Raw genomic sequence first — 26,544 nt, 5'->3', positions numbered from 1 at the left:
CCCAGGACCCCAGGGTCATGACCTGAGCCGAAGGCGGATGTTCAACCACTTAGCAACCCAGGCCTCCCAAGACTTAAATATTTTAGAGAGAGAGGGTACGAGGGAGGGGCAGAGTGAGAGGGAAAGAGGAACCCAGGCAGACTCTGCACTGATCTCAGAGTCAGACCTGGGGCTTGGCCCCATGACCCTGGGATCAGGACCAGAGCCAAAACCATGAGTCACATGCTTAACCGACTGCACCACCCAGGTCCCCAAATCTGTAGTTTCTAATTTGGAGTTACCAGTCTTCACTTCCCGGGGCTCCGTTTCCTTTCTCAGAACTTTGTCCATGATGGATGCATGTTGTATATTGAAAAATGTTTCTTCCCTAAATTTTAACTTAAATAATATCTATAGCAGGTTACTTCCTTTGTGGTTTAAAAATCAAGTTACTTCCATACCGTTTGCCTCAGAAACTGTGTATTGAAAAGACTAGTGGTTCTAGTTCAGGAGAGCCAGCTCCTGGTCACCAGGATGCATCAGGGTGTAACAGAAGGTTCCTGATTGGGAACCTCAGGGCGTGGGTTCCGATGTCTGCGCCATCCCGAGGCCATGGCGAGGCTACAGCGCCCTGCCCAGCGAGGCCAACAGTGCTGTGTTGATGCCCGGCAGCTGCTGTGCTCCATGTAAGGCTCTGTCCGTTCATAGTTCTGTGCCTCGAGGGAACCAGATGTGAGGAGTGTCCTCTGATGCTTGAGTTTACAAAAAGACTCACCGCCATTCAGCCTAAATCTTTCTTGAGAAAAACCATCCTTAATTGCTTAACCCCTTGTAATTTAGTAAGCTACTACATGGCCTCTCGGTCTGAATTCTGTATTTTTTTATTTGTTAGGAGAGAATATCCTTCTTAAGGGTGTTCTTTTTTCCTTTTTCTTAAAAACAGCATTAGAAATGAATTTCCCCAGGGAAATGCTGGTTCATCATTTGTTTCATTTCAGTGTCAGAGATTTGACGTTTCATTAGTTTTGAGATAGAGCTTGTTTTTGCAAGAAGTATTCCAGGCTGGCCCATCTGGTCTCAGATCAAGTCACGGAGGATTAGACATGCAGTAGATTGTTAGTGGTGATCTGACCGCGGCTGGTCTGGTTTACAGTGGTCTCCCAAGCTGGTATTCCTGGTGCTGAGCAATAACTCCTCCCGAAGACAACAAACAAAACGAGCTGAGAGCTTTGTCCTAATAGAACCAAGAAATAGTAACTGGTTTCATTTTGGTTTTAAAGATCTTAGAAGCTGTTTTGCTGTGTGTTCAATGAAAAATCTTGACTTTCAAAGCAGAAGGACCAGGGAGAAGTGGAAAACTTGCCTCTACCTCCTTATCCCAACGAGGCGATGAGCTGCTTTCCCCTTCCCTTGGCTCCATCCCTCCTCCGTGCACGCACACACACACTCTGCTAGCTCAGGGCCACGAAGGCACTGCCCCCGCCTGTCCTGTCCTTGAAGTAGGTTCTAGGTCTGGACCACCCCCAGCAATGACTCTCCCTCTTTTGTCCTGTTCCAGCTTTAATCGGATTGACATTCCACCTTATGAATCATATGAGAAGCTCTATGAGAAGCTGCTGACAGCCGTGGAGGAGACTTGTGGGTTTGCTGTGGAGTGAAGAGCAACCAAAGGCAACAGATTCTAGCTCATGACCACCAGACCAAAAGCAAGCTTTCTGTGTGCCTCCTGCGAAGCTGGCTGAGGCCCGGGAACCCTAGATAACCGGAGGGAAAGGGTTGTCTCCCCTCCTTTTCGTTGGGGGGAGCAAGGGGGGTGGGGGGACTTTGGTTGGTGGCTTCCACCCGTATTTTCCTCCTTTATGACAGTACTCCCACCCCCTTCCATCACCCATCCAATAAAAGGCAGCCAGGTTTAGCATTTGGCTTCGGTCACACAGGATATTCTATGACTGTAACCCTATGGTGAGAGGCTCACTGCCCTGTGGTCTTTAGCGGAGGATCGACCCACAAGTTCTGGAACTGAGCTTGACTTACTGAGGGTTCGTAACTGGTAGCTCCACTAGCTGTGCTGTGTCCAAACAGTCCCGAGGCCCTTTGCAAGTTCAGCAGCTCACATTCCAATCACAGCCTAGCAGTCTGCTCGGGGTAGCAGATTAATTTCTAACTGAAAAAAATAACCATATCTTCTGTCGGAATTCTACGGCAGGAAGCTTGCATCGAAAATGTGCTTCCCTTTTGGAAAGGTAAAGGAAACTAGGGCAGTTGTGCTGGAGGCCCGGGGTATTTTTCAGGGTGTCCTGGCTGAAAAATGTGTTTTGCATCGAGAAGAATGATCTTTCTGTTAAGAGTCCCCTTTGCCATGTTATTGATCTAGTTCAAGATATTTTTCCAGTGAAAATGCCACATAACAGAGCTTATAAAAGAACAGACCACACCAGCCTCAGATCTGTGCAGCCTGTCCTGCCTGTATGTGGGCTGGGCACCCCAACACTAACAAAGCACCGCATCACGGGAAGTTGCTACGAGCTGAACAAGAGAAGTCTGTTGTTCCAGCTGCTGGCTTGGTGTGCACTAGTCTAAAAGGGAGAGGGGGAGACGGATAACCTCAGTGACTTAGCTCCCCTCACCGAGTTGCTGTTCTGACAGTGGGGGAGGTTGGGGGGATGGTTCCACTCTGCTCATTCTGCTCATTCTCCAAGTGTCAGATGGCGACACTAGCAATCACTGCTCACTTCACTCGCCCAAACATCCTTCATGTGCTGAGCAAGGCCAAAGTCAGCCCAGACCCTGAGTTTCTAACACCCCTTTCCAATGGGCACAAGCAGTTCAAGCAGTATTTTAACTGGGTGGTTTGATTGGAGACAAACTTCCATGAAGGGAAGCGGCAGTGGCAGCAGCAGCAGCAAATTGTCCTGTTTGGTTTTTTGTTGTTTTTGTTTTGGGGGGGCCAGTGTGGGGTAATTAATTAGCACGACATTTCACTGTTGAAATTTTGCAGTTGGTTTTGGAGTTAAGCGTTGGGATTCAGCTGTAGGTCTGAGATGGGTCTGGAAGGACTTTTTTGGATGACTCGGTTACTGAAATCTCTGGACCATGGTGGGTTTGGAGGCATGCTTACCCTTCCTGTTTCGCTGTGGTTCTTCGGGTGCCCTGTGAGGAGCTCCGGGACCTCTTGGGGGAGAGACCCTCCTTTGGAATGAGGGGTTTGCCAGTTTGGTGGGCCACGGGTGCCGGCTGTGGGTGCCAGGAGCTGCGAGAGCACACTTCTGGGCTGCTCGTGGAGGTTCTAGGAGAGAGCGCGGAAGGAAAATTAAATCTATTCAGGAAGTCCAGGCCAACTTGTGGGCTTGGTCTTCCAGAAGCTCTGCCTTGCCCCCATTGGGCTTATCTTGTGTCTCGTTTACCATGATCCTTCTGAGGGCGTTCTAGAAGCTGGATCCCCCTTGTCTCTCTCATCCTCCCTCGTAATCTTCCTCTGGAAGAGCGAGGAAATACCCACTACAGACCTTCCCTTAGATAGGCCTCCTCTCCAAGGTGAACCTCCACAGTGTGAGGAGGAGTCCTCCCCGGGGGAGCTGAGAGCACCCCCTACCGTGGTGGGAAGGACCTCTAGAGTCTTCTGTGGTGTTGGCCAAAATCTGTAGGGATTAGTGAGGAGACGAGGGTCTAGTAGGGTTGTTGTGTTTGGCTCCTTTAAGACGATCTTCCTGCTGTGGGGAGGATCAGGGCACGGTCCTTAGGAACTGCACCTGCCAGCCCTGTGTTGCTCCCGTGTGTCAGGTTCAGATGTCACCTCAGCGAGCGTTACCTGTCTTGTAAGGCCTGGGTCTTGGCTCTTCTTCTTACACTTGCACGTGGGCACCCTCATCAGCTGTGTGGTACAAAGGAGCCTGAAAGGGCAGAACCTTCCAGAGCCCTGGTTTACTCTTGCCAAACGGGCTTGTCAGTGGCATCACACTTCTAGAACCTTCACTATCAACAGTGGATTGAGCTACCCCAAGAGTAGCATGGCAGACAGTGGGTGAAAGCTCCCGATCGCTCCACTTTGGGTCTGTGCAGACCCCGTTCCCCACAAGCTCTCGTTCGCCAGCCTCCTCAGTAATCCCCACCCACCCACCCGTCCCCCCTCACCTCTTTGCCCAGATGCTTCAGGGGCCCAACTTCCAGGCTTGCCCTCACCAGCGGTCATCAGCCGACCCTCAGGGATGTAGCAAACCACCGCTCTGCCAGTGCTGTAGGTAGGAAAACCAGAGGGGCCGTGTGGGGGCCGTGAGGACAGCTCTCTTCTGAGGGGGACGTCTGCCCCCCAGGTGGAGCGTGTTCCCTAAGCTTGCTCAGCTGCGCGGTCCCAATTCAGGTGAGGTGGTCCTCAAACCTGGGCTGTCAGGAATGGCCTTCCGCAGAGAAGACGCCCCGTCCCCCAGCCCCATGTGCAGCCAGGTGTGTGCCGCACGGCAGCCTTCCCAAAACATAGTATGAATTTTTAAAATTTGTTTATTTTTGTTTCTCAACCACTTTATAATGTATTTTTTAATTTATTTTGTAACGTCTTGTTTTTAAGTATTGCTGCTATCCTTGTTATTCTTCCCACTGTTTTTATTGCTGATTTATTTTGTGAAAATTGTACACTAATGTTGTGTTTTATGTCAAAATCAAAAATATTTAAAGAAATACTAGTTCTATTTAATGTGGTTATGGAACCAGCTGGAAACACAAAACAAACAGTGATTGTACAGCAGGCTGGACCCGGGAGGTCAGATTCATTTTGTTACATATGCAATAAACTCACGACTTTACATTTTTTGGTGTCTGATATTTTGGTGTGGAAATGAGGTGGAGTTTGTTTTTTTGTTTTTGTTTTTTGTTTTTTTTTGTTTTTTCAGTCCCACAAAAAAGAAAGGTGATGGTTAGACAAACTTGGAATGGAAAAGGGACAAACTTTAGAGTTGTAGGGCAGCCCGGGTGGCTCAGCGGTTTGGCGCCACCTTTAGCCTGGGGCGTGATCCTGGAGTCCCGGGATCCGGGAGTCCCACGTTGGGCTCCCTGCATGGAGACTGTGTCTCTGCCTCTCTCTCTCTCTCTCTCTCTCTCTCTCTCTCTCTCCTCTGTGTGTGTGTCTCTCATGAATAAATGAGTAAAATCTTTTTTAAAAAAACTTTAAAAAAAACTTTAGAATTGTAGAAAGAGTGAATAAAAACACAGCAAGCAGTTGAACGTGCTCTGTCGAAAAACTTGTGGGCTAGAGAAAGTTTTGAATCTGTTAACTGGTATCTTCACACACTGGGCATACTCATTGGTTTGCATTTTTATTTTCCTTTTCAATTATTTTTTTTGTGATAAAACACACATAGTATCTATCAGTTAACCCATTGGTAAAGTCCACTCCAGTGGCAATGAAAACATTCACAACATAGTGCAATAATGACCACCGTCTATACCCAAACCTCTTAAGACATCCTCCCAGACTAAAACTCTGGACCCACTAACTAGTAACCCCCATTCCTCCATCCCCTGACCCTTGGTCACCTCTGTTCTGCTTTGTCTGTGAACCTGCCCATTCTAGGGACATCATATAAGTGGAATCTTATATGAAATAGTTGTCTCCCCAGGTCTTATTTCACTTAGCAGACTTCACGGTCCACTTGTGTTAGAGCTTATACCACAATTCCATTCCTTTTTATGGCTGAGTAATGCTCTCTTGTAGGAATGTAGCACATTTTGCATTTCCCTTGGTTTGATGGACACTTGTCGTGATAGTTAACTTTATATGTTGACTTGATCTGGCCATGGTACCCAGAAGAGACATTCTGGACTAACAGCTGTGTTGTCTTTGCTTCCTTTCAGAGTGTTGTGTAGTCTCCAGTGTCTAAGTCACTAGCCTCTTTGGTTAAGTTTATTTCTAAGTATTGTGTTCTTTTAAATGCTATTTTAAATGGAATTTTTAATTTTCAGATTATACACTGTTATTGTCTAAAAACACAACTGGCTGGTGTGTTGACTTTTATCCTTCAACTTTGCAGATTTCATTTATCCTAATGATGCATGTATAATCTTTAAAGTTGTCAATATATGAGATCGTATTGTCAGCAATTTTATCTTTTCCTTTCCAATTTGAATGCCTGTTTCTTTATTTTCTTGCCTAATTGCTCTGGCTAGGACTTCCAGTACTATGTTCAATGGAAGTAATGAAAGTGGACATGCTGTCTTGTTCCTGATCTGAGAGGAAAAATTGTTAGTCCTTTACTTTTAGGAATGATAGGACCTGTGGGATATTTCATGTATGGCTTTTACCGTGTTGAGGCATTTTCCCACTATTGCTAGTTTGTTGAGTGTTTTTATTATGAAAAGGTATTGAATTCTGTCAAATGATTCTGTGTCAGTTGAGATAATCATTTTCCCTTTCATTCTGTTAATATGGCATATTAAATCGATTTTTATATACTGAATGATCCTTGCATTTTGGTGATCCTACTTTGTCATGATGTGTTTAATCCTTTTACTGTGTTGTTGTATTCAATTTGCTAATGTTTTGTTGGAAATGTTTTACATCAATATTTGTGAGGGATACTGACTGATTGCTTTCTTGTAGTGTCTTTGTCTGGCTTTGGCATCAAGGTGATGCTGGCCTCCTAAGAATGAGTTAGAAAGCATTCTCTTCTCTTTCTGGAAGAGTCTGAGGAGGATTGGTGTCTGTTCTTTAAATGTTTGGTAGAATTCACTGATGAAGCCATTGGGTTTCGGACTTTTCTTGTTGGGAGGCATTTGATTACTGACTCAATCTCCTTACTAGTTATATATAGGTCCATTCAGACTTTATTTCTTCATGATTCAGTCTTAGTAGGTTGTGTTTCTAGAAATGTGTCCATTTCATCCAGGTTATCCATTTTGTTGGCATACAATTATTCATAGAGCTCTCTTATAATCCTTCTTAATGTATTTGTAGTAAGGTGCCCTCTTGTGTGGTTGAGTTCACATCTTTCCCCTGCCATAGGCATTTAGCTAAAGGTTTCCCATTATGTTGATTTTTTGATAGAACCAACTCTTGACTTCAGTGGCTTTCTGTTTTCTGTTCTCTCTCTGCTGTGATATTGTTTCTTTCCTACTGCTAGCTTTCAGCTTAGTTTTATCTTCTTTTTCTAGTTCCTTATGGTATAAGGTAGGTGTTTTATTTCAGACCTTCCTTCTTTTTTAATGTAAGCATTTATAGCTTTAAGTTTCCTTCTTAGTGCTGCTTTGTGTTTTCATGATCACTTATCTCAAGATAGTTTTTTTTTTTTTTCCAAGATAGGTTCTAATTTCCCTTGTAATGTATTGCTTTACTTCCACATACTCATGAATTTTCTTTCTGTTACTGATTTCTAGCTTCATTCCATTGTGGGAGGAGCAACTGTGTTGTATGCTTTCAATCTTCTAAAATTTTTTGAGACTCGACTCATGGCCTTACAGAATGTGGCCTATTATGGAGAATGTTCCCTGTGTCCTTGAGGAAAAGGTATATTCTGCTGCTGTTGGCGGAGATATTTGTATATAGGTTGATTAGGTCCAAATGGTCTCTAGTGTTCAAGTCCTCACAAGATCCTACTGATCTTCTAGTTGGTTGTTCTAACTTACTCAGAGTGAGGTCCTAAAGAATCCTATTAAGTAGAGCTGTCCATTTTGCCCTTCAGTTTTTCAGTGTTTGCTGTGGGTGTCTCTGGGTTTATCTTGTTGAAATTTGTCGAGTTTCTTAAAATTGTATGTCCATTTCTATACTCAGATTTGAGAAATTTTTGTCCATCACTTCAAGTATGTTCTCTGCTCCTTTCCCCTCTCTTTCTCCATTTGGGACCCCAGTAATGCAAATCTTTGTTTAATGGTGTCCCATAAGGCCCTTAGGCCCTCTTTGCTTTTCATTGTTTTTCTTTTTGCTCCTCTGTTTCACTGATTTCAAATGACTTGTCTTAAGTTCACAGATGCTTTTGACGGCTCAGGTCTGCTGCTGAATCCCTATATTGTATTTTTCAGTTCAGCTGTTGTATTTTTTAGCTCCAGAATTTGGCTCTTTTTACTAATATACTTTAAGAAGGTAACTTTTTGATACTCTCATTTTGTTCATATATCAGTTGCTTGATTTCCTTTAGTTCTCTGAGCATATTTAACAGTTATTTTAAAGTCTTTTCTAGTAAGCCTGATGCCTGTGGTTCTCCAGGGATGGTTTCTAGGGTTTCTGAAGATAATATTTTGTTTCTTTGAACGTTTCCGTTTTCCTGTTTCTTTGTATGCCTTGAGATCTTTCATTGAAAACAAAAGATTTGGGCAGCGTGGGTGGCTTTTAGCGCAGCCTTCAGCCCAAGGCATGACCCCGGGGTCCCGGGATAGAGTCCCGCGTTGGGCTCCCTGCATAGGGCCTGCTTCTCCCTCTGCCTGTGTCTCTGCCTCTCTCTCTCTGTCTCTCATGAATGAATAAATAAAATCTTAAAAAAAAAAAAAGCCATAAATACCTTTTTAAAAAAACAAACAAAAGATTTGTTTTGAAATCATTTGAAAAAACAGCCATATCTTCCCATTCTTTGCAGAATGGCAGGAAGACCTTCACTAATTAGCAGAGTGTGTTCTAAAACTTGTGATCAACCCAGAGTGATGGCTTAAGTCAGGTCTTTTTTGGGCTCGTGTCCTGCCTGGGCCCATACATTTCCCAAGCACTCTCTGCCCCTTTTCCCCATACACATGTGGCTGCTTTTAAGAAGTCCTAATATCCCAAAATCTCACCCCAGCTTCTTCTCGGGACCTTAGACATGTTACTGTATTTTGCTTCTCATAATATCTTGCCCCAGGCATCTGTAGGTCTGCACATGTTGTGTTGCTTGCTGCTGCCAACCTGCAGTCCCTCATGCCATCTTCTCCAGCTCCAAGCCAGGCAAGACAGAAACCAGGCCCTCGGGCAGTCCGGACAGCTCAGAACATGGCAAATGAGTTCTGCTCTCCTCCTTTCGTCACAAGGAAGGAAACCAGGAATTGGGCTGCTTCCTCCCAACCACGCATTGTTGTGCTAGGAGGGGTTGAGACAACGGCAAACAAAACTGCCACAGAATTCCCTGCCATTTTGACTGTGGCTTTTTCTTGATGGCATTCACCTGCTTGCTGTAAATTTTTGTCTGCTTTCCAGAGGGCCTATAAAGTTATTTTAGTCTGTAGTTGTTTTTATGTATGTATTTTCAGTGTTTCCAAGGGGGTAGCACAGGCCTGGAACTTCTAGTTAGACATCTTCAATCTCTGCCTTTTGATTAGAGAGTTTAATATATTGACATTTAGTTACTTAGAAGAAGGAACTTGTCTCTTCCATTTATTATTCATCTTCTATGTACGTTATAGTTTTTTTTTGTCCCTTACTTCCTCCATTAACTGCCTTTCGTATCTGATTTTTTTATAGCGACATGTTTTGAATCTCTTCTTGTTTCCTTTTGTATATATTCTATAGATGTTTTATTGGTGGTTATGCAGGGATTACACTTAACATCCTAATATTGCAACAACCTAATTTATGCCAATTTGAATAGCACATAAAATTCCCTGCTCCCGTGCAGCTCCATCTCCCCCTATGATTGATGTCACAGATTACATCTCGATACATTGTGTGCCCAGTAATATAGATTAGTTTTTTATGTATTTAAATCCTGTAGAAAATTTAAAAAGCCGACTTACAAACCAAAATTATAATACTAGCTTTTATAATAGTCCATGTGTTACTTTTACTGGGGATTTTGACTTCTGCTTGCAGCTTTGAGTTACTGTCTAGCAAGCATCCTTTATTTCGAATAGAAGGACTTCTTAAGCACTTTTTGTAAAGCAGTCCTGGTGGCACACACCCTCATTTGTGAAGAGCAATTTTGCTGGATATAGAATTCTGAAAGTATCTTTCATCAGTTTGAATAAATCAGTCCTCTGCTTTCCGACCTTCAAAGTTGGATAAGAAATCTGATCATCTTATTGAGGATCTCTTGTACATGACAAGTCACCTCTCTTGCTGCTTTCAAGATTCTTTATCTTGCTGTTTCCTTGAGTTAGTTCCATCTGGAGTTTGTCCAGCTTCTTATACATATAGATTGATGTGTTTCATCAAATTGAGAAGTTCTGGGTCGTTGTTTCTTTTTTATTTTTTTTCATTTATTTATGATAGTCACACAGAGAGAGAGAGAGAGAGAGGCAGAGACACAGGCAGAGGGAGAAGCAGGCTCCATGCACCGGGAGCCCGATGTGGGATTCGATCCCGGGTCTCCAGGATCGCGCCCTGGGCCAAAGGCAGGCGCCAAACCGCTGCGCCACCCAGGGATCCCAAGGGTCGTTGTTTCTTCAAATATTCTTTTGACTCCTCCCTCCTTCCCTCCCTCCCCTCTCTCTCTCTGTTTCTTCTGGGATTCCCACAGTGCGTTAATGGTGTCCCATAGGACTCTGGTTCTGTGCACTTTTCTTTTTTTCTCAATTTCAACTGTTCTATCTTTAAGTTCATTGATTCTTCCTACTTAAATGTCTTTTTAAAACTCGGGGAATTTTTCATTTCAGTTATTACACTTGTCACCTCCAGAATTTTCTTTTGGTTCTTTTTTGTAATTCCTGTTTCTATTGATATTCCTATTTTTGGTCACATACTGTTTTCCTGTCTTTTTCTATGTCCTCCTCTAGCCCTTTCAGCAGCCTTCAGACCATTATTTTAAAGTCCTTGGGTCTAGTACATCTGCTGTCTGCTTCCTCAGTGATGATTTCTGTTTACTTGTTTCTTTCGGGCCATACCTTTGTATGCCTTGTGACTTTTTGTTGAAAACTGGACATTTGAATTTTATAATGTAAATCTGGAAATCAGATTATCCTCTTTCCCCATTATTTTTTCTTTTCAATTGTTGAAGTTATCTCTGATGAGCCTGAGGTGAAAGCTTGAGGTCTTCTCTGGTCTTTCTTGAACCTGTGTCTTTCCATGAACATGAGCATGGCTTTTTAAATTCCCTTGTATACATGGCTGTTTTTTTCCCTTTTTTTTTTTTCTTAACTCACATTTTTCATGGATCAGGACTCCTACCACAACTCAAGTTGGTCCTCTGCTCAGAGTCTCACAGGCTGCAATCAGTGTGTCATATGGCAGCCTCCTGCAGACCAGGCGCCCCCAGCCCTCTTGCCCCCAGGAGGAGCCCTTGGCCCCCAGGATCCCTGTTGTGATCTCAACATCCTGAAGGGCTTCTACCTCACCTCAAGCATTTCACTGCTTGCAGGATGGGTTTGAAATCAAGTTTCCTTGCTCACAGCCAGACCTCAGATTCCTGAACCGTGAACACTGAACATTCCACTGGCTTTTAAGGGGAGAGTAGTACCTTGTGTGAGACCCTCCAGAACCCCTCCCGTAACCCTCCTAGATATTCAAAGCTGGCCAGACCTAATGCAGGAGGGGCCTGCATGGGGGGAGTTTACTGAGCCCTGCAGGGCAGATGTGGCATCCGGACACAGAATGATGCAGGGAAAGGACAATGCTGGCCACAGCTGGCCGCATGTACCGGCCCCCCACGGCTCATAGGCCATCAGGCAGGGCCAGGGTGATCCAGACTCCAGGAAGCCCCTCTGGCCCCAGGGACCATGTGCACCAGCCCTGGGGGTCATGGGGTCAGATTCCTGCCCAGGGGCTCCCAGGGGACGTTGGGCGAGAGCGCCTCTGTCTTTGTGCCAGGGGAGTACGTGCTCGCCTACCTGTTGACGGCTGCAGTGCTCTATGTCATGCTGGTCATGCTGCCAAGAGGTGACACTTTTGCAGAGGTCCTCGGCCGGGGACCAGCACACACAGATTGCTGTGGGAGATGGTGACAATTAGGGTCATACTTGATTTTTCATCACGAAAAGCCTGATTTGTGCAAACAAGACAAGGAGTCTTCCTGAAGGAAAGGCAGCCCCCTTGAGCAGCTTAGCTTCACACAGAAAGCCCCACCCCCCCTTACTTGAGATTTCATGTCAAGAGTTTCACAAGTCAACTAAGCAAAGAGAAAACTCAATGTGTGGAACAGTTGCGCCAACAGCTGATGGATGAAAGCTCAGTCTTCAAGCGAGTCCTCAGAACACACCCAGCGCCAAGTAACTGCAACCAAATCAGCCTCTAGAAGCCAACAGAGGAATGAAGGGAGGCTTCACAAGTCCCCTTCACAATGCCCTAAATCAGAATTATCGTCTCTAGGGAAGCATAAAGCTGTTTTCAGAAGCAGGAGAAAGCTGGAGGAGGAAGGGGGTCAGCGCATGGAATAAAGTGTCAGATGAGCCAAGAGGGCATGTGGGGCGGGAGTCCAGTGCCAGTCCTGATGCAGGGGACACTGGGTATCCCTAGCTGGTCCCACAGCTCAGCTCCAGGAGGACTTGGCCAGCAATACGGGGAGGATGTAATGTGGGGATGTGAACTTGGATGGGACGGCTCTGTCAGGAAGCAGAAAGCCCACAGAAGGTGTGTTGCAAGTTTTGAAGAAACTGACTGATGTGGCTCAGATACTTTAAAAAGTCTTGAGAAAAGAGAACACCAAATGTGTGCTATGGTGTCAGGGAAAGAAAATTAGCTGTGCCCTTACAGGTCCCATTTAAAATCTCCAGAGAATCCTTCAGTGCAATCAGAGAAAAACAGTGATAGATGCATGTACCAAATCATTATATTGTACACCTTGAACTAACACAATGTCATATGTCAACTGTATCTCAAACTGGAAAAAAATAAAATTCATAAACTTCTGTTAAAAAAGTTTGAAAAAAGGGATCCCTGGGTGGCGCAGCGGTTTGGCGCCTGCCTTTGGCCCAGGGCGTGATCCTGGAGACCCGGGATCGAGTCCCACATCGGGCTCTCGGTGCGTGGAGCCTGCTTCTCCCTCTGCCTATGTCTCTGCCCCTCTCTCTCTGTGACTATCATAAATTAAAAAAAAAAAAATTATAAAGTTTGAAAAAATAAAAAAATAAAAATAAAATAAAAATAAGTTGGGGTGCCTCGGTAGCTCTGTTGGTTAAACATCCGACTCTTGGTTTCGGTTCAGGTCATGGTCTCAGGGTCATGAGATTGAATCCCATGTTGGGCTCCACGCTGAACATGGAGTCTGCTTAAGATTCTCTTTCTCCTTCTCTCTCTGCCCCTCACCCTGCTGCTTGTTGTGCTTTAAAAAATAAAAGTTTGAGATCACTTTAAAAATGTTTCGCATTGCCGCAACCACGATGCCCAAACGAAAGAAGCAGAATCAGCAGCAGCCGCCGCCTCCGCAACAGCCCCCACTGCCAGAGCGGGGGGAGACTGGAGACGAGGAGGATGGGAGTCCCATCGGACCACCTAGCCTTCTGGGCCCTCCCCCCATGGCCAATGGAAAGCCTGGTGATCCCAAGTCAGCCCCAAACTGGAATCCACCCACATGTCCACCATCAGTAGAATGGATAAATAAGTTGTTGTGTGTGCATGCAATGGGATACTACACTGCAATGAAAATGAACGAACTCCTGCTACAGGCAACCTGGATGAATCTCACAAACACGGTGTTGAGCGAAAGGAGCCAGACAGAAAAGAATGCAGACTCTCTTCACAGAGGTCCTCCAGGATCAAGGGGACCAATGATTCCACCACTGCTGAGCCTCCCACCTCCTCCCAGGGGCAGAGGCCCAATCCGGGGAGGCCTGGGTCCCAGGTGCGGCCCATATGGTCGTGGCTGGTGGGGGGCCAATACTGAACCTCCTTTTCCTGGACCAGGCCATGGGGGTCCTTCCAGAGGAGGCTTTCACAAAGAGCAGAGAAATCCCCGAAGGCTCAAAAGTTGGTCTCTTATCAAAAATACCTGCCCACCCAAGGATGGCCCCCAAGTTATGGAAGACAAATCCAACCGCCCTGTCTGCCGACACTTTGCCAAAAAGGGCCACTGTCGATATGAGGACCTCTGTGTCTTCTACCACCCAGGCGTCAATGGACCTCCTCTGTGAGACTGTGCCTTCCCATCCAGGCTGGAAGGAGCCCTCTGACCTAGCGGCCATATATTTCCCTGTGGCCCTGTGACGGCTACTGTGAGGCTGTTCCACCCACCACCCTCAGTCAATGACACCCACCCCCATTTCTCACCTCCCCCATTTGGGGTCCAGAGTTTTGTTTCATCACTGGTGCCCAGCGTGTGGGCTTTCTTCCGATTCAGCCTCCAGAGACTCGCCTTCAGGACCCCACCATTGCTCTCTTCAACTGCCTCCTGGATCCTCTTCCCCTTCGCCGATTGACTGCTCAACAGGAAACTTCTTTGGTGCTGAAAAAAAAAAAAAATGTTTCAATATTGATTTACATATGAAAGTTATAGGATCTTCTGGGTTTGAAAAATATTTTTTTGTTGGAGTACAATTGACACACAATGTTACACTAGTTTCAGGTGTACAACACAGGGATTTGACAAGTCTACATGTTATGCTTTGCTCCCCAGAAGCATAGCTGCCGTCTGTCACCATCCCACACTACCATGCCAACACTGACTGTATTCCCTGGGACACACTCCTTCCATAACTGGAATCCCACTCACCTTCAGTCATTCTGCCCACCTCCCCCACTCCCAGCTTTTGGAAAATATTTAAAATAGGCGTGGCGTTTACCTGGTGGGGTTGGTGTAGTCTGGCACATTCTTGCAGCTCTATAGGAATGGGGTTCTTTTTTTTTATTTTTTTTTTTAGATTTTATTTTTTATTTATTCATGAAAGACAGAGAGAGAGGCAGAGACACAGGCAGAGGGAGAAGCAGGCTCCATGCCGGAAGCCCGACGCTGGACTTGATCCCGGGACTCCAGGATTGCACCCTGGGCTGAAGGCAGGCGCTAAACCGCTGAGCCACCCAGGGATCCCCAGGAATGGGGTTCTAATCTCCGAGTCAGAGGGCTCCTTCACCCTGAGAGGTGAAAATCAACTTTATGTGAGCTCATGATCACATAAAGAATAGAATCTGGATGTTAAAAATTTCCCATTTTTCCTTATGATTCTCTTAAAAAAAAAAAGTCACAGAAAGTGAGAGGTAGGAGTCCAGCAGAAACTGAATAGAGATGAAGAAATGTATCATTTCTGGAATGTATTTTCATTCAATCAAGAATTCATTCTCCATGGAAAGAGAAAGGAGAATCTTTCTGAAGCAATTTAAAGGTCAGACACAAATGTGAACAGCTAAAACCTGGTCAGGAGGCCAAAATTCTTCCGGAAACATCAGAAATCCTCAGTGGACTTTCTCAAGGTCAGTTCATTTCCCATGAGAGAAGCACAGTAATTTAGGAAAAGAATGCAGACTTCAGACAAAAGTTACTCAGAAGGAATTAAAAGTTTAAAAAATTAAAAGTTTAACATATACCCCTAATATTTTGGGTGAAGCATCTGGCAGAGGCCCAAGAGGCCCAGCAGGGAAACCAGCCCCCTGAGGAAGAAGGAACAAGGAGCTGTGATGGTACAGGGCCCCAGGCATCCCCCACAGGCTCAGGCCCTCAGGAGGAGACCCTCCACTGAGCGTGTCCATCCTCCTGATGGCTGGCAGATGCTTAGACACTCATCTGCCCAGAACCGCTGGCCAAGATGCCAGTCCTCTCCTTGGACTCAGATGTTCCCCAAACCAAGAGGTCCCAGGGACCAAGCCCAGCACCCGTACTTCCCTACATTCAGGAAAATGAGAATGCTGTCCTCCAGGCAGTCTCTCCTCCTGTGGTCTTTGTTGGCTCAACACATACTCCACTACAAGAGAAATGTCTACACCAGAATCCACCTTCATCCACAGTCTGAGGAAGTGATTGCCTTCTAACGATCTAGAACCTTACCTACATAGTTTTATCTTTGCACTAAAGTAACTGAGTTTTTTCTCTTTTAGCTTTATTGCTAAAAATATAAAACATATTTCATATGTTCAGAGATTATATAGTGGTTCTAATTAGAGTCTTGATAAAACTATTCTTAAAATGATTAATAACTGAAGAATATCTGAATATGAATCTTATAACTTAGATGATTCCATGTCATTCTATTTATGGGTATTGTGAATACAGAATTTTTGTTGTTACTAAGTCTGTTAAAATAATCCATAAATAAAACAATAATTTCTAAGACAATTTTGACAATTTTTCCTCTTTTGGTTTTATTGCTGTTACAATCATTGGGGCTTAATTTATGGTTGTACTTGACATAAAAGTGAATCTCATGAGTAACTATTCCCTTTTTTCCTGAGTCTAGAGAATGTGAGGATGGACAGATTTTGGTTGGTGCCAGGCCCCTCACTATGGGACCTGCCCTAAGAGTACTTGAGGATTTCAGAGCTCATTTTTGTGTGTCAAGGGCTGGATTTAGACTGGATTTTAAGACTGATATATTTCTGTAAATGAGTTTTTCTTTTAAAAGATTTTTAATTTACACTTTCGCAAATTATAACTTAATAAAATATAACCTTTAAAGGAAAGGCGTAGATGGTGACGTCAGCCAAGATGCAGGACTAGGAAGCTCTGGGCCCTCATTCCCCACAGACACAGCAAAAAACTACAGACTGGCTGAAACAACTTTATGGAAGCTCTAGGAATCAAACATCTACAGCAAGAAAGCAAATGTGCAGTCAAGAAAAAGCTACATTTACAGTGATAGGAAATTTCAAAGTGTTTTCACTTGCCCTTGCCTCCCCCTGCACTCCCTCCCTGGTGTGGCACAGCATGGTTTGGGGGAAGTGGCAGCCAGGTCCCCAGTCCCCCTTTTTTTTTTTTTTTTAATTATTTATTTATTTATTTATTTATTTATTTATTTATTTATTTATTTATTTATTTATTTATGATAGTCACAGAGAGAGAGAGAGAGGCAGAGACACAGGCAGAGGGAGAAGCAGGCTCCATGCACCGGGAGCCCGATGTGGGATTCGATCCCGGGTCTCCAGGATCGCGCCCCGGGCCAAAGGCAGGCGCCAAACCGCTGCGCCACCCAGGGATCCCGCCAGTCCCCTTTTTTACAAACCAGGGAGAGCAAAGCAGCCTATCAGAGGCTGAAGGGCTAGTCTTTGTGTCTCATAACCTGGAGCTCAGTCGAAAGCATCGCAGCTCAAATCTCAGAATACAGGAAGCTACAAGAAGCAACAGGCATGGCCCATGAAAACTGCAAGAGGACTACGTGAAGACACTGGGGGCAAAAGATTACTGATGGAGGAATATAATAGAATGTCTGAGGCTCGAGAAGACGGGGTAATACTCTCAAGAAAATTAAGACATTTAAAAGCAGCTTTGTAACTGGGGGGGAATTAGAAAGGCATATACATAGGCTCAGGGATGATGCACACCCAGAAAAAGCCTGAGAAGAGCCTCTATATCAGGCCAATCAGCAAAAGTCTTCCTCTGCACAGAAATGGTCTACAAAAACTGGCACATTTTTCAGATGCCCAATTTTCAACAAAAGATCACAAGGCACAAATAAAACATGCATCATACAAAGGAAAAACACAAATATCCGAAAATAGTTCCTGAACATAGACTTATATAAGACAGAGGTTTAACATAGACTTATAAACATAGGCTTTTGAGACAAAGACTTTAAAACAATTGTCTTAAAAATGCTCAAAGACAAAGTGGAACTCTCTTACACTTTTGGTGGGAATGCAAGCTGGTGTAGCCACTCTGGAGAAGTTTGGAGGTTCCTCAAAAAGTTGAAACTAGAGCTACCCTACAACCCAGCAATTGCACTATAGGTATTTACCCCAAAGATACAAACGTAGTGAAATGAAGGGACACTTGCACCCCAATGTTTATGGCAGCAATTTCCACAATAGCCAGACCACGGAAAGAGCCCAGATGTCCATCGACAGGTGAATGGATAAAGAATATGTGGTATATATACACAATGGAGTATTATTGAATCATCAAAAAAAAAAAAAATGAAATCTTGCGATTTGCAACAGCATGGGTGGAACTAGAGGGTATTATGCTAAGCAAAATTAGTCAATCAGAGACACAATTATCATATTATTTCACTCGTGGATTTTTTTTCATATGCAAAATTTAAGAAACAAAAGAGGAGCACAGGGAAAAATAAAACAGATGAAATCAGAAAGGGAGACAAATCATAAGAGACTCTTAATCATAGGAAACAAACGGAGGGTTGCTGGAGGGGAGGGAAGTGGGGGGATGGGGTAGCTGGGTGATGGGCATTGAGGAGGACATGTGATACAATGAGCACTGGGTGTTCTATAAGACTGATGAATCACTGACCTCTACCTCTGAAACTAATAATAAGCTATATGTTAATTAATTGAATGTAAATAAACAATACAAAAATAAAACAAAAAAAAACCTCCTTCCCAAAATCCTCAAAGATCTAAGGGGGAAAATGGACAAAGAATCAGTGGAAATCAGGAAAATGATTTATGAATAGAAATTCTGGAGCTGAAAAATCCACTAGCGGTTCCACTGGAAAACTTGAACAGGCAGAAGAAAGATTCAGTGAACTCGGAGACAGGTCATTTGAAATCAGTGAATCAGAGGAGCAGAAAGACAAAGAATGAAGAAAAGTGAAGAAAGGCTAAGAGACTTATAGGATACCATCAGATGGGCCCAAATAGGAATTATGAGAGTCCCAGAAGGAGAGGAGAGAGAGAGAGAGAGAGAGAGAGAAATAGATTATTTGAAGAAATAATAGCTGAAAACTTCCCAAGTTTGAGGAAAGATGATCATGTATCTATAAATCCAGAAGGCTTAAGAACTCTGAGCAGGATAAACCAAAGAGACCTATACTGAGGCACTTTTAAACTCTCAAAAGCCAAAGACAAAATCTTTTAAGGTTTCAAGAAAAGGATAACTTATCATGTGCAAGGATCCTCAATAAAATTATCAGCAGACTTCCTAGTAGAAACCTTGGATATTGGAAGGCAGTGGGACAATTAAAGTACTGAAAGAGGGATCCCTGGGTGGCGCAGCGGTTTAGCGCCTGCCTTTGGCCCAGGGCGCGATCTTGGAGACCCGGGATCGAATCCCACGTCAGGCTCCTGGTGCATGGAGCCTGCTTCTCCCTCTGCCTATGTCTCTGCCTCTCTCTCTCTCTCTCTCTCTCTCTCTGTGACTACCATAAATAAATAAAAAATATTAAAAAAAAAATAAAGTACTGAAAGAGAAAAAACAAGTTGTCGATCAAGTTTTCTGTATCTAGCAAATCTGTCTTTCAAGAAGAATGAGAAAGAAATTAAAACTTCCAGAAAAATGAAAGCTGGCAGAATTCATTACCACTAGAAATGCCCTGCAGAGAACAGCTTAAAGGCTGACCTTCATGTTGTAATGAAAGGATACTAGAGAGTAGCTCAAAGCCATAAGAAGGGGAGCCTGGGTGGCTCAGTGATTGAGCATCTGCCTTCAGCTCAGGGCGTGAGCCCAGAGTCCTGGGATTGAGTCCGGCATTGGGCTCCCCATGGGGAGCCTGTTTCTCCCTCTGCCTGTGTCTCTGCCTCTCTCTTGCTCTGTCTGTCATGAATAAATAAATAAAGTTTATTATTTTTACAAAAAAATAAGAAAATAAAGTTCTCTAGCAAAGGTAAATACATGGACAAATATTATGGCAATTTGGTTTTGTAACCCCGCTTTTAATTTTCTACACGATTTAAGAGGCAAGTGCATAAAATCTATGTTTGTGGATATACCATGTATAGAGATGTAACTTGATACATCAATAACAAATGGAGGACACAGCTCTAAAAAAGTCGTTTTTGTATATGGTTGAAGTTAAATTGGCATCAACTTCACTGAGATTCTTAAATTTTAAGGTATTAAGTGTAATCCCTGTGGTAACACAAAGAAAATATCTGTAGAATATACACAAAAGCAAATGAGAAAGGAACCAAAATTTCCCTACCAAAAAAATCATCCGAACATGAAAGAAGGCAGTAATGGAGGAAATGAGAAAGGAGAAAAGCTTTAAGACATAGAAAACAAATAAAATGGCAAAACTAAGTCCTCTTTAATCAGTAATTAGTTTAAATGCAAATGAATTAGGGGTATCTGGCTGGCTCAGTTGGAAGAGCATGCAGCTCTTTATCTTGGGATCATGAGTTGCAGCCCCATTTTGGGTATAGAGATTACTAAAATGAATAAACTTAAAAAGAAGATATAAATAAACTCCATAATCAAAAGTCATTTATTGGCAGGATGGAAAAAAAACCAGGGTCCATCTGGATGCCATCCATAAGAGACTCACTTTAGATATAAGGACACACATGGCTTGAAAGTGAAAGGATAGACAAAGGTAGTCTGTGCAAACGGTAATGACAGGAGAGCAGAGAGGCAGCTGCACTGATGTAAGACAAAACAGACTTTAAGACAGAAACTATTCAAGAGACAGAGAAGGGTATCATATAACAATAAAAAGCCAATTCACCAAGAAGAAAGAAGAATTATAATTATATGGATCAGACATCAGTGCTCCTAAATATATGAAACAATTGTTGACAGAATTAAAGGGAGAAATAGATAGCTCTACAGTAATTGTGGAAGATTTCTAATACTCTAAATAATACAGAGAATAAGTAGACTGAAGATCACTAATGAAAAAGGGGACTTGAACAATACTATAACCAGTTGTACCTAACAGACATATATAGAACACTATCCAATATAACCTTACAAATAGAAAAACCTAAGAAAATACATACCATGCCTGTGGTCTTGGAAAAAAAAAAAAAAAAAAGAAAGAAAATACATACCAAAAAACTGTTAGAACTAAAAAACAATGCCATCTTTCTAAGGAGCCTTTTAGGCATTTTTATCAAATCAGTCCCCCATACAAAGGAACAATATGATTCCTGTTAAGAAAGTGTGGTTTAAAAAAAAAAAAAGAAAGAAAGAAAGTGTGGTTTAGGGGTGCCTGGCTGGCTCAGTCGATGGAGCATGTAACTCTTGATCTCTGGGTCATGAGTCTAAGCCTCACACTGGGTATAGAGATTATTTAACTTACATATACATAAAGAAAATATAGCCTAGTGTAAAAATAATACTGTGTTGTGAGGTTAACATAGATAGAAATAAAAAGTATGACATCAATGGCACAAAGGATGGGAGGAGAGAAATATAAGTTTACTGTTGTAGGATCCTGACATAAGTGAAGTGGCATATTATTTGACCATAGACTATGATATGGTCAAGATGAATACAGTAACTCTAGATAATTCACTAAAAATAATGCATGTTATCCAGAAATACATAAAAATTGTACCACTACACATTCATGCGGTGTAGGAATCAAAATAGTCCTGAATTATATTTGGTGTTAGTTTAAGATTTTTCATCTATTATCTATGCATGATGTAGGTCCATGCTTTTTTTTTTTAGCCTTGTCATTAAATTTTGGAGTTAAAAATAAGCTAAAGATTAAGAAACATCTTATACTCTTATACAGAATCCCATATAATTATGACTTGTTTAGTATTTCCCAAACTCTTCTGTTTTACAGACCAGTAAAATATACTGACCAGAATCAGGAGACTCGTATATAGTTATTGATTTTTTAGTTTGTCAAAGATAACATTAGAGAAATTAATAACAATCACCCATATCACTAGCATTTCATTTCATAAGGACATTTTTAAAAGATTTTATTTATTTAGGGGCACCTGGGTGGCTCAGTGGTTGAGCATCTGCCTTCGGCTCAGGGCATGATCTCGCATCTCCCTCTGCCTATGTCTCCGCCCCTCTCTTTGTATATTTATTCATGAGAGATACAGAGAGAGGCGGAGACATAGGCAGAGGGACAAGCAGTCTCTCTGCAGGGAACCCAATGCGGGACTCGATCCCAGGACCCTAGGATCATGACCTGAGCCAAAGGCAGATGCTCAACCACTGAGCCACCCGGGTGCCCCTAATAAGGACATTCTAAAAGAAAAGCTTTTCATGGTAGAGGACTATCATTGATTGTCCTTTATGAACCTCACTTTGGTACATTGATTTTTCTCACTTTTCTTCTGATGAGCCAAAATTTCCATACCAGCTCACAGGTTCATAATCCAGAGTCTGTTCCCCCTGCTTTTCCCTCTATTCTCCTCACCTCCCCACCATTAGCTGGTTCATTAACCAGGAGTGGCCCAAGTGTCCATTAAAATACTCATTTCCCCTCCTAAGGACCCCCACCACCTCTACCGCAAGGTAGCTGTCTTCCTCCATGCTTCTTGAGCTCCACCATTTCCTTGAGACCCAACTCTCATCTTTTACCTCCCATGATCTCCTTTTTAAGTAAAGTTTTTCAGAGAAACTTTAGTCAGTTCTTATTTTCTTTCCCTTCAAGAAACTAAAGCCTCCTAACTTTTCAGACTTCTGACTGCATGTGTCCAACAACTAAAATGGTTTTCCCCCTAGGAAAATTTATGCCAACACTGTCTTAAAAGAAAGATCTTTTGTTCCTGATAAAAACAAACAAAAAGCCTGTCAGAACTAAAAAAATGAATTCAGTGAAGCTACAGGATACAAAGTCAACACACAAAAATCAGTTGTGTTTCTATAGGTGAATGAGCAACCCAAAGATGAAATTAAGAAAATGATTCCAGGGACGCCTGGGTGGCTCAGTGGTTTCAGCATCTGCCTTTTTGGCTCAGGGCACAATCCTGGAGTCCTGGGATCAAGTCTTGCATTGGGCTCCCTGCATGAAGCCTGCTTCTCCCTCTGCCTGTGTCTCTGCCTCTCTCTCTCTCTCTGTGTGTCTCTCATGAAAAAATAAACAAAATATTAAGAAAAAAGAAAATAATTCCATTTGTAGTAGCATCTAAAAGAATAAAACAGGAATAAACCAAGAAAATGAAACACACACTCAAAACTATAAAAATTATAAAATGAGAAGTTGAAGAGGACACAAAAATCAATGGAAGGACATTCTGGGTTCACGGACTGGGAGACTTAACATTGCTAGGATGTCTTTACTGTCCAAAATGATTTACAGATTCAATGTAACTCCTATAGAAATCTAACACCAGGCGGTGCTTTCGGCGGTCCTGCGGATCTGTCTCTTGCTTCAACAGTGTTTGGATGAACAGACCCAGGGACGCCCCTTCTACCAGCCAACAGCCACCCTCCAACCTTTTTTCCAGTCGCAACCTTCGGAGCCATCTTCCTGGCCATCTTCTGCCACCGGCAGTGAACACCCAAGTTTGAATTTAATTCCTTGTCTGGAATCAACCATGAGCTCCCGGATTCGTCAGAATTATTCTACCGAGGTGGAGGCCGTCGTCAACCGCCTGGTCAACATGCACCTGCGGGCCTCCTACACCTACCTCTCTCTGGGCTTCTATTTTGACCGTGACGATGTGGCTCTGGAGGGTGTGGGCCACTTCTTCCACGAGTTGGAGAAGTGCGAGGGCGCTGAGCGTTTCTTGAAGATGCAAAACCAGCGCGGCGGCTGCGCCCTCTTCCAGGACGTGCAGAAACCATCCCAAGATGAGTGGGGGAAGACCCTGGATGCCATGGAAGCCGCCCTGCTTCTGGAGAAGAACCTGAACCAGGCCCTTCTGGATCTGCATGCCCTGGGTTCTGCCCGCGCGGATCCCCATCTCTGTGACTTCCTGGAGAACCACTTCCTAGATGAGGTAAAACTCATCAAGAAGATGGGCGACCACCTGACTAACCTCCGCAGGCTGGCCACCCCCCAGGCTGGGCTGGGTGAATATCTTTTCGAAAGGCTCACTCTCAAGCACGACTAGGAGCCTCTGGAGACCAGCAGTCTTTGAGGGGCTCCTCTGGCATCCCCCAGTGCCAGGGCTTGTGCCTGAACCTTTTCCCATGCAGCCATGAGGCAGCTTTTTAACCATCCTGGAGCCCTTTCTCAAAACGTGGACCAAATGGAGACAATAAAGCTTTTTGCAGAAAAAAAAAAAAGAAAAAAAAAAAGAAAAAAAGAAATCAAACACCACTTCTGCAAAACAAGAAAAATCCACCCTAAAATTCATATGGAATCTCAGGGACCCCCAACTAGCCAAAAGAATCTTGAAAAAAGAACAGTGTTGGAAGTCTCACACTTCCTCACTTCCAAACATACAACAAAGCTAAGTAATAAACAGCTTGGTACTGACATAATGACATATATAGGTGACACATGACTGGCTCAGTTGGAAAAGCATGTGACTCAATCTCAGGGTCCTAAGTTCGAGCCCCACACTGAGTGTAGAGATTACTAAAATAAATACTTAGAAAATAAAAGGACAGACATACAGACCAATGTAATAGAACAGAGAACCCATAAATAAATCAATCCCCTCATATATGGTTAAATTGACTATTCTGTGGAGGGTGGCACTTGGAAACAAATGGCACTTGAAAAACTGGTATCTATAGGCCAAAGAAAGAGATAGAACCCCTACTTTATGGGCCAAAGATTTAAATGTAAGAATAAAACTATAGGGGATCCCTGGGTGACTCAGTGGTTTGGCACCTGCCTTCAGCCCAGGGCATGACCCTGGGGTTCTGGGATCGAGTCCCACGTCAGGCTCCCTGCATGGAGCCTGCTTCTCCCTCTGCCTGTGTCTCTGCCTCTCTCTCTCTTTATGTCTCTCATGAATAAATAAAATCTTTAGAAAAAAAAATGAAACTATAAAAGTCTTAGAAAAAATGGGAAAAGTTTCATGACATTGGGTTTGGCAATGATTCCTTGGATATGGCAACAAAGAGCATGGGCAACAAAAGAAAACTATAAAAATCGAACTATATCAAAATTTAAAACTTATGCACTGTCATAGGGGCATAAGGGGCACTGTCAACAGAATGGGAGAGTAGGCCACAAAATGGGAGAGAATGTGTAAATAATAAACCTAGTAAGAGGTTAGGAACCACAATATATAAAGAACTCCTACAATTAAAAAACAAAACAAAAAACAAAACAGTCCAATTAAGAAACAGACAAAAGATTTGAATAGATGTTTCTCCAAAGAAGTTACATAAATGGTCAGCAAACTCATCAAAAGATGCTCAAAGTCACTAATCACAAGGGAAATGTAAACCAAAACCCCAATAAGATGGACGTTACCCTACTACACCCATTAGAATGGTTGTTACAAGAATAAAAGGAAATAAACATTGGCAAGGATGGGGAGAAATTGAAACCTGTGTACACCACTGGTCGGGGCATAAAATGAGGCAATTGCTAAGGAAAACTGCACGGCAGTCCTTAGAAAGTTAAAAACAGAATTACCATATGATCCAGCAACTCTACTTCTGTGCATATTCCCCGAAGAACTGAGCACTGGGAGTCCCACAGATACTTGCACCCTCGTGTTCACGCAGCATTATTTACCATATCCAAAAACCATCCATTGATGGATGAAAAGACAAGATGTGGTATATACACATATACCTGTGATGCGGTATGATTCAGCTTTAAAAAAGCAGCAACTGCTTTCACATGCTACACCACAGGCACACCTAGAGGACGGATGCTGAGGGAAGCAAGCCAAGCACAGAAGAACAAATACCATATGGTTCTACTTAAAGGAAATTCTTAGAGGAGACAAATCCATGAGACAGAATGTATAAGGGTAGGTGCTGGGGACGGGGGGTTGTGTTTAATGGATGCAGAGTTTCAGTTTGGGAAGACGAATAAAGTTCTGCAGAAGGATGGTGGTGGGGGTGGGGGTCACATAACTATGTGAATGCGCTTAATGCCACTGAACTGGACACTTAAAAATGGTTATAATGGTGAATCTTATGTATCTTTTCTCATAATAAAAAAAACGTGTTTAATAAAACAGTACCTACCTTGCAGTGGTGCTTGGAGAACCCCCATAAACAGACCCGTTCTCTGGCCTCCTGAGTCCAGGTCCCTGACCTTTCCACTTATGGATGGATGGAGAGCAGAAGGTGCTGGAACTCCACGGAGGAACACTCTCTGCCCTCACTGTTCAAGGGCTGGTTTTCCTAGAAACCTGGAGGTGGGGGGATGGGCGCCAAGGGCATGGTTTGAATGAAGCTGGCTCAGAACCTGGGGCCCTCAGTACACTGACTTCCCTCCTCCAAATGCTGACCACGCGTGTCAGCACCACCACATTCCACAGCTGAACCTTCAGGAGCTGCTCTTCTCTGAGCTGGAAACCCCTCCTCTGTGGAGGGCCACCCACTTAGGGATCAGGGACCCTCCACCTGAGGACCAGTGACCCGTGTAACAGCCCCATCTTGCGGCCACCCACTGCCAATGACCCTGGATCCCAGGTACAGACCAGCACCCTCATGGTCACCTTCGCTTATTCCGGCCCCTCTGGTTTTGCCCCTTGGACTGGATTTTGCAGTGACACTGCAGGAAACCTGCCGCAAGCTTCCCCCATGCTGGCCTGGGGCGTCGGTGGAGGAGAGGTCTGTAGGCAAGGCCTGGGAAGGGCTGCATCCTGGCCCGGAGTTGTGTGAAAGCCGTCTGCCTCTCAGCAAAGCGCTTCCCAATGGAGGAGTCCTTTTAAATTCAGAATCATAATTTTACAATGCAAGCCGCAAGCCCTGTCCCTCAGGCCGTTTTTCCGGATCTTATCCTCAGACACCACCCCCCTCCAGGTCCTCCGGGGCAGGCTCTTCTGCCTCGTGGGCGCCACCCACAGGATGGAGGAGGCCAAGCGCCTGCCCACCT

General features: G+C 43.8%; 2 protein-coding genes and 1 long non-coding RNA gene across 4 annotated transcripts in view; 2 read left to right on the top strand and 1 right to left on the bottom strand.

The window, feature by feature from the left end:
• Positions 1-4,780, top strand: part of SMURF1 (SMAD specific E3 ubiquitin protein ligase 1) — a 113,401-nt gene extending 108,621 nt beyond the window's left edge. For both annotated transcript variants that reach the window (XM_072837023.1, XM_072837022.1), the window contains exon 18: positions 1,538-4,780. In XM_072837023.1, the coding sequence (XP_072693124.1) occupies positions 1,538-1,637 (100 nt within the window). In that variant the 3' untranslated portion in view covers positions 1,638-4,780. The remainder of the gene's footprint in view (positions 1-1,537) is intronic.
• LOC140638916 (uncharacterized) lies at positions 3,030-26,471 on the bottom strand. The gene is made up of 4 exons (XR_012035871.1): positions 26,165-26,471; positions 25,689-25,855; positions 14,063-14,237; positions 3,030-11,786 (listed from the first exon to the last, which is right to left on the bottom strand). It is a non-coding gene; the product is annotated as an uncharacterized lncRNA (long non-coding RNA).
• LOC140638914 (proline-rich protein 3-like) lies at positions 13,162-16,566 on the top strand. Its single transcript, XM_072837024.1, has one exon. It carries the CDS (start codon positions 13,177-13,179, stop codon positions 13,924-13,926), a length of 750 nt encoding a protein of 249 aa, XP_072693125.1. The 5' UTR covers positions 13,162-13,176; the 3' UTR covers positions 13,927-16,566.
• Positions 26,472-26,544: the final 73 nt, after the last annotated feature.

Source organism: Canis lupus, chromosome 8 (assembly GCF_048164855.1).
Source record: "Canis lupus baileyi chromosome 8, mCanLup2.hap1, whole genome shotgun sequence".
Taxonomy (NCBI): Eukaryota; Metazoa; Chordata; class Mammalia; order Carnivora; family Canidae; genus Canis; species Canis lupus.
Note: the sequence above shows the minus strand (reverse complement) of the source record. Positions and strands in the feature narration are given on the sequence as shown.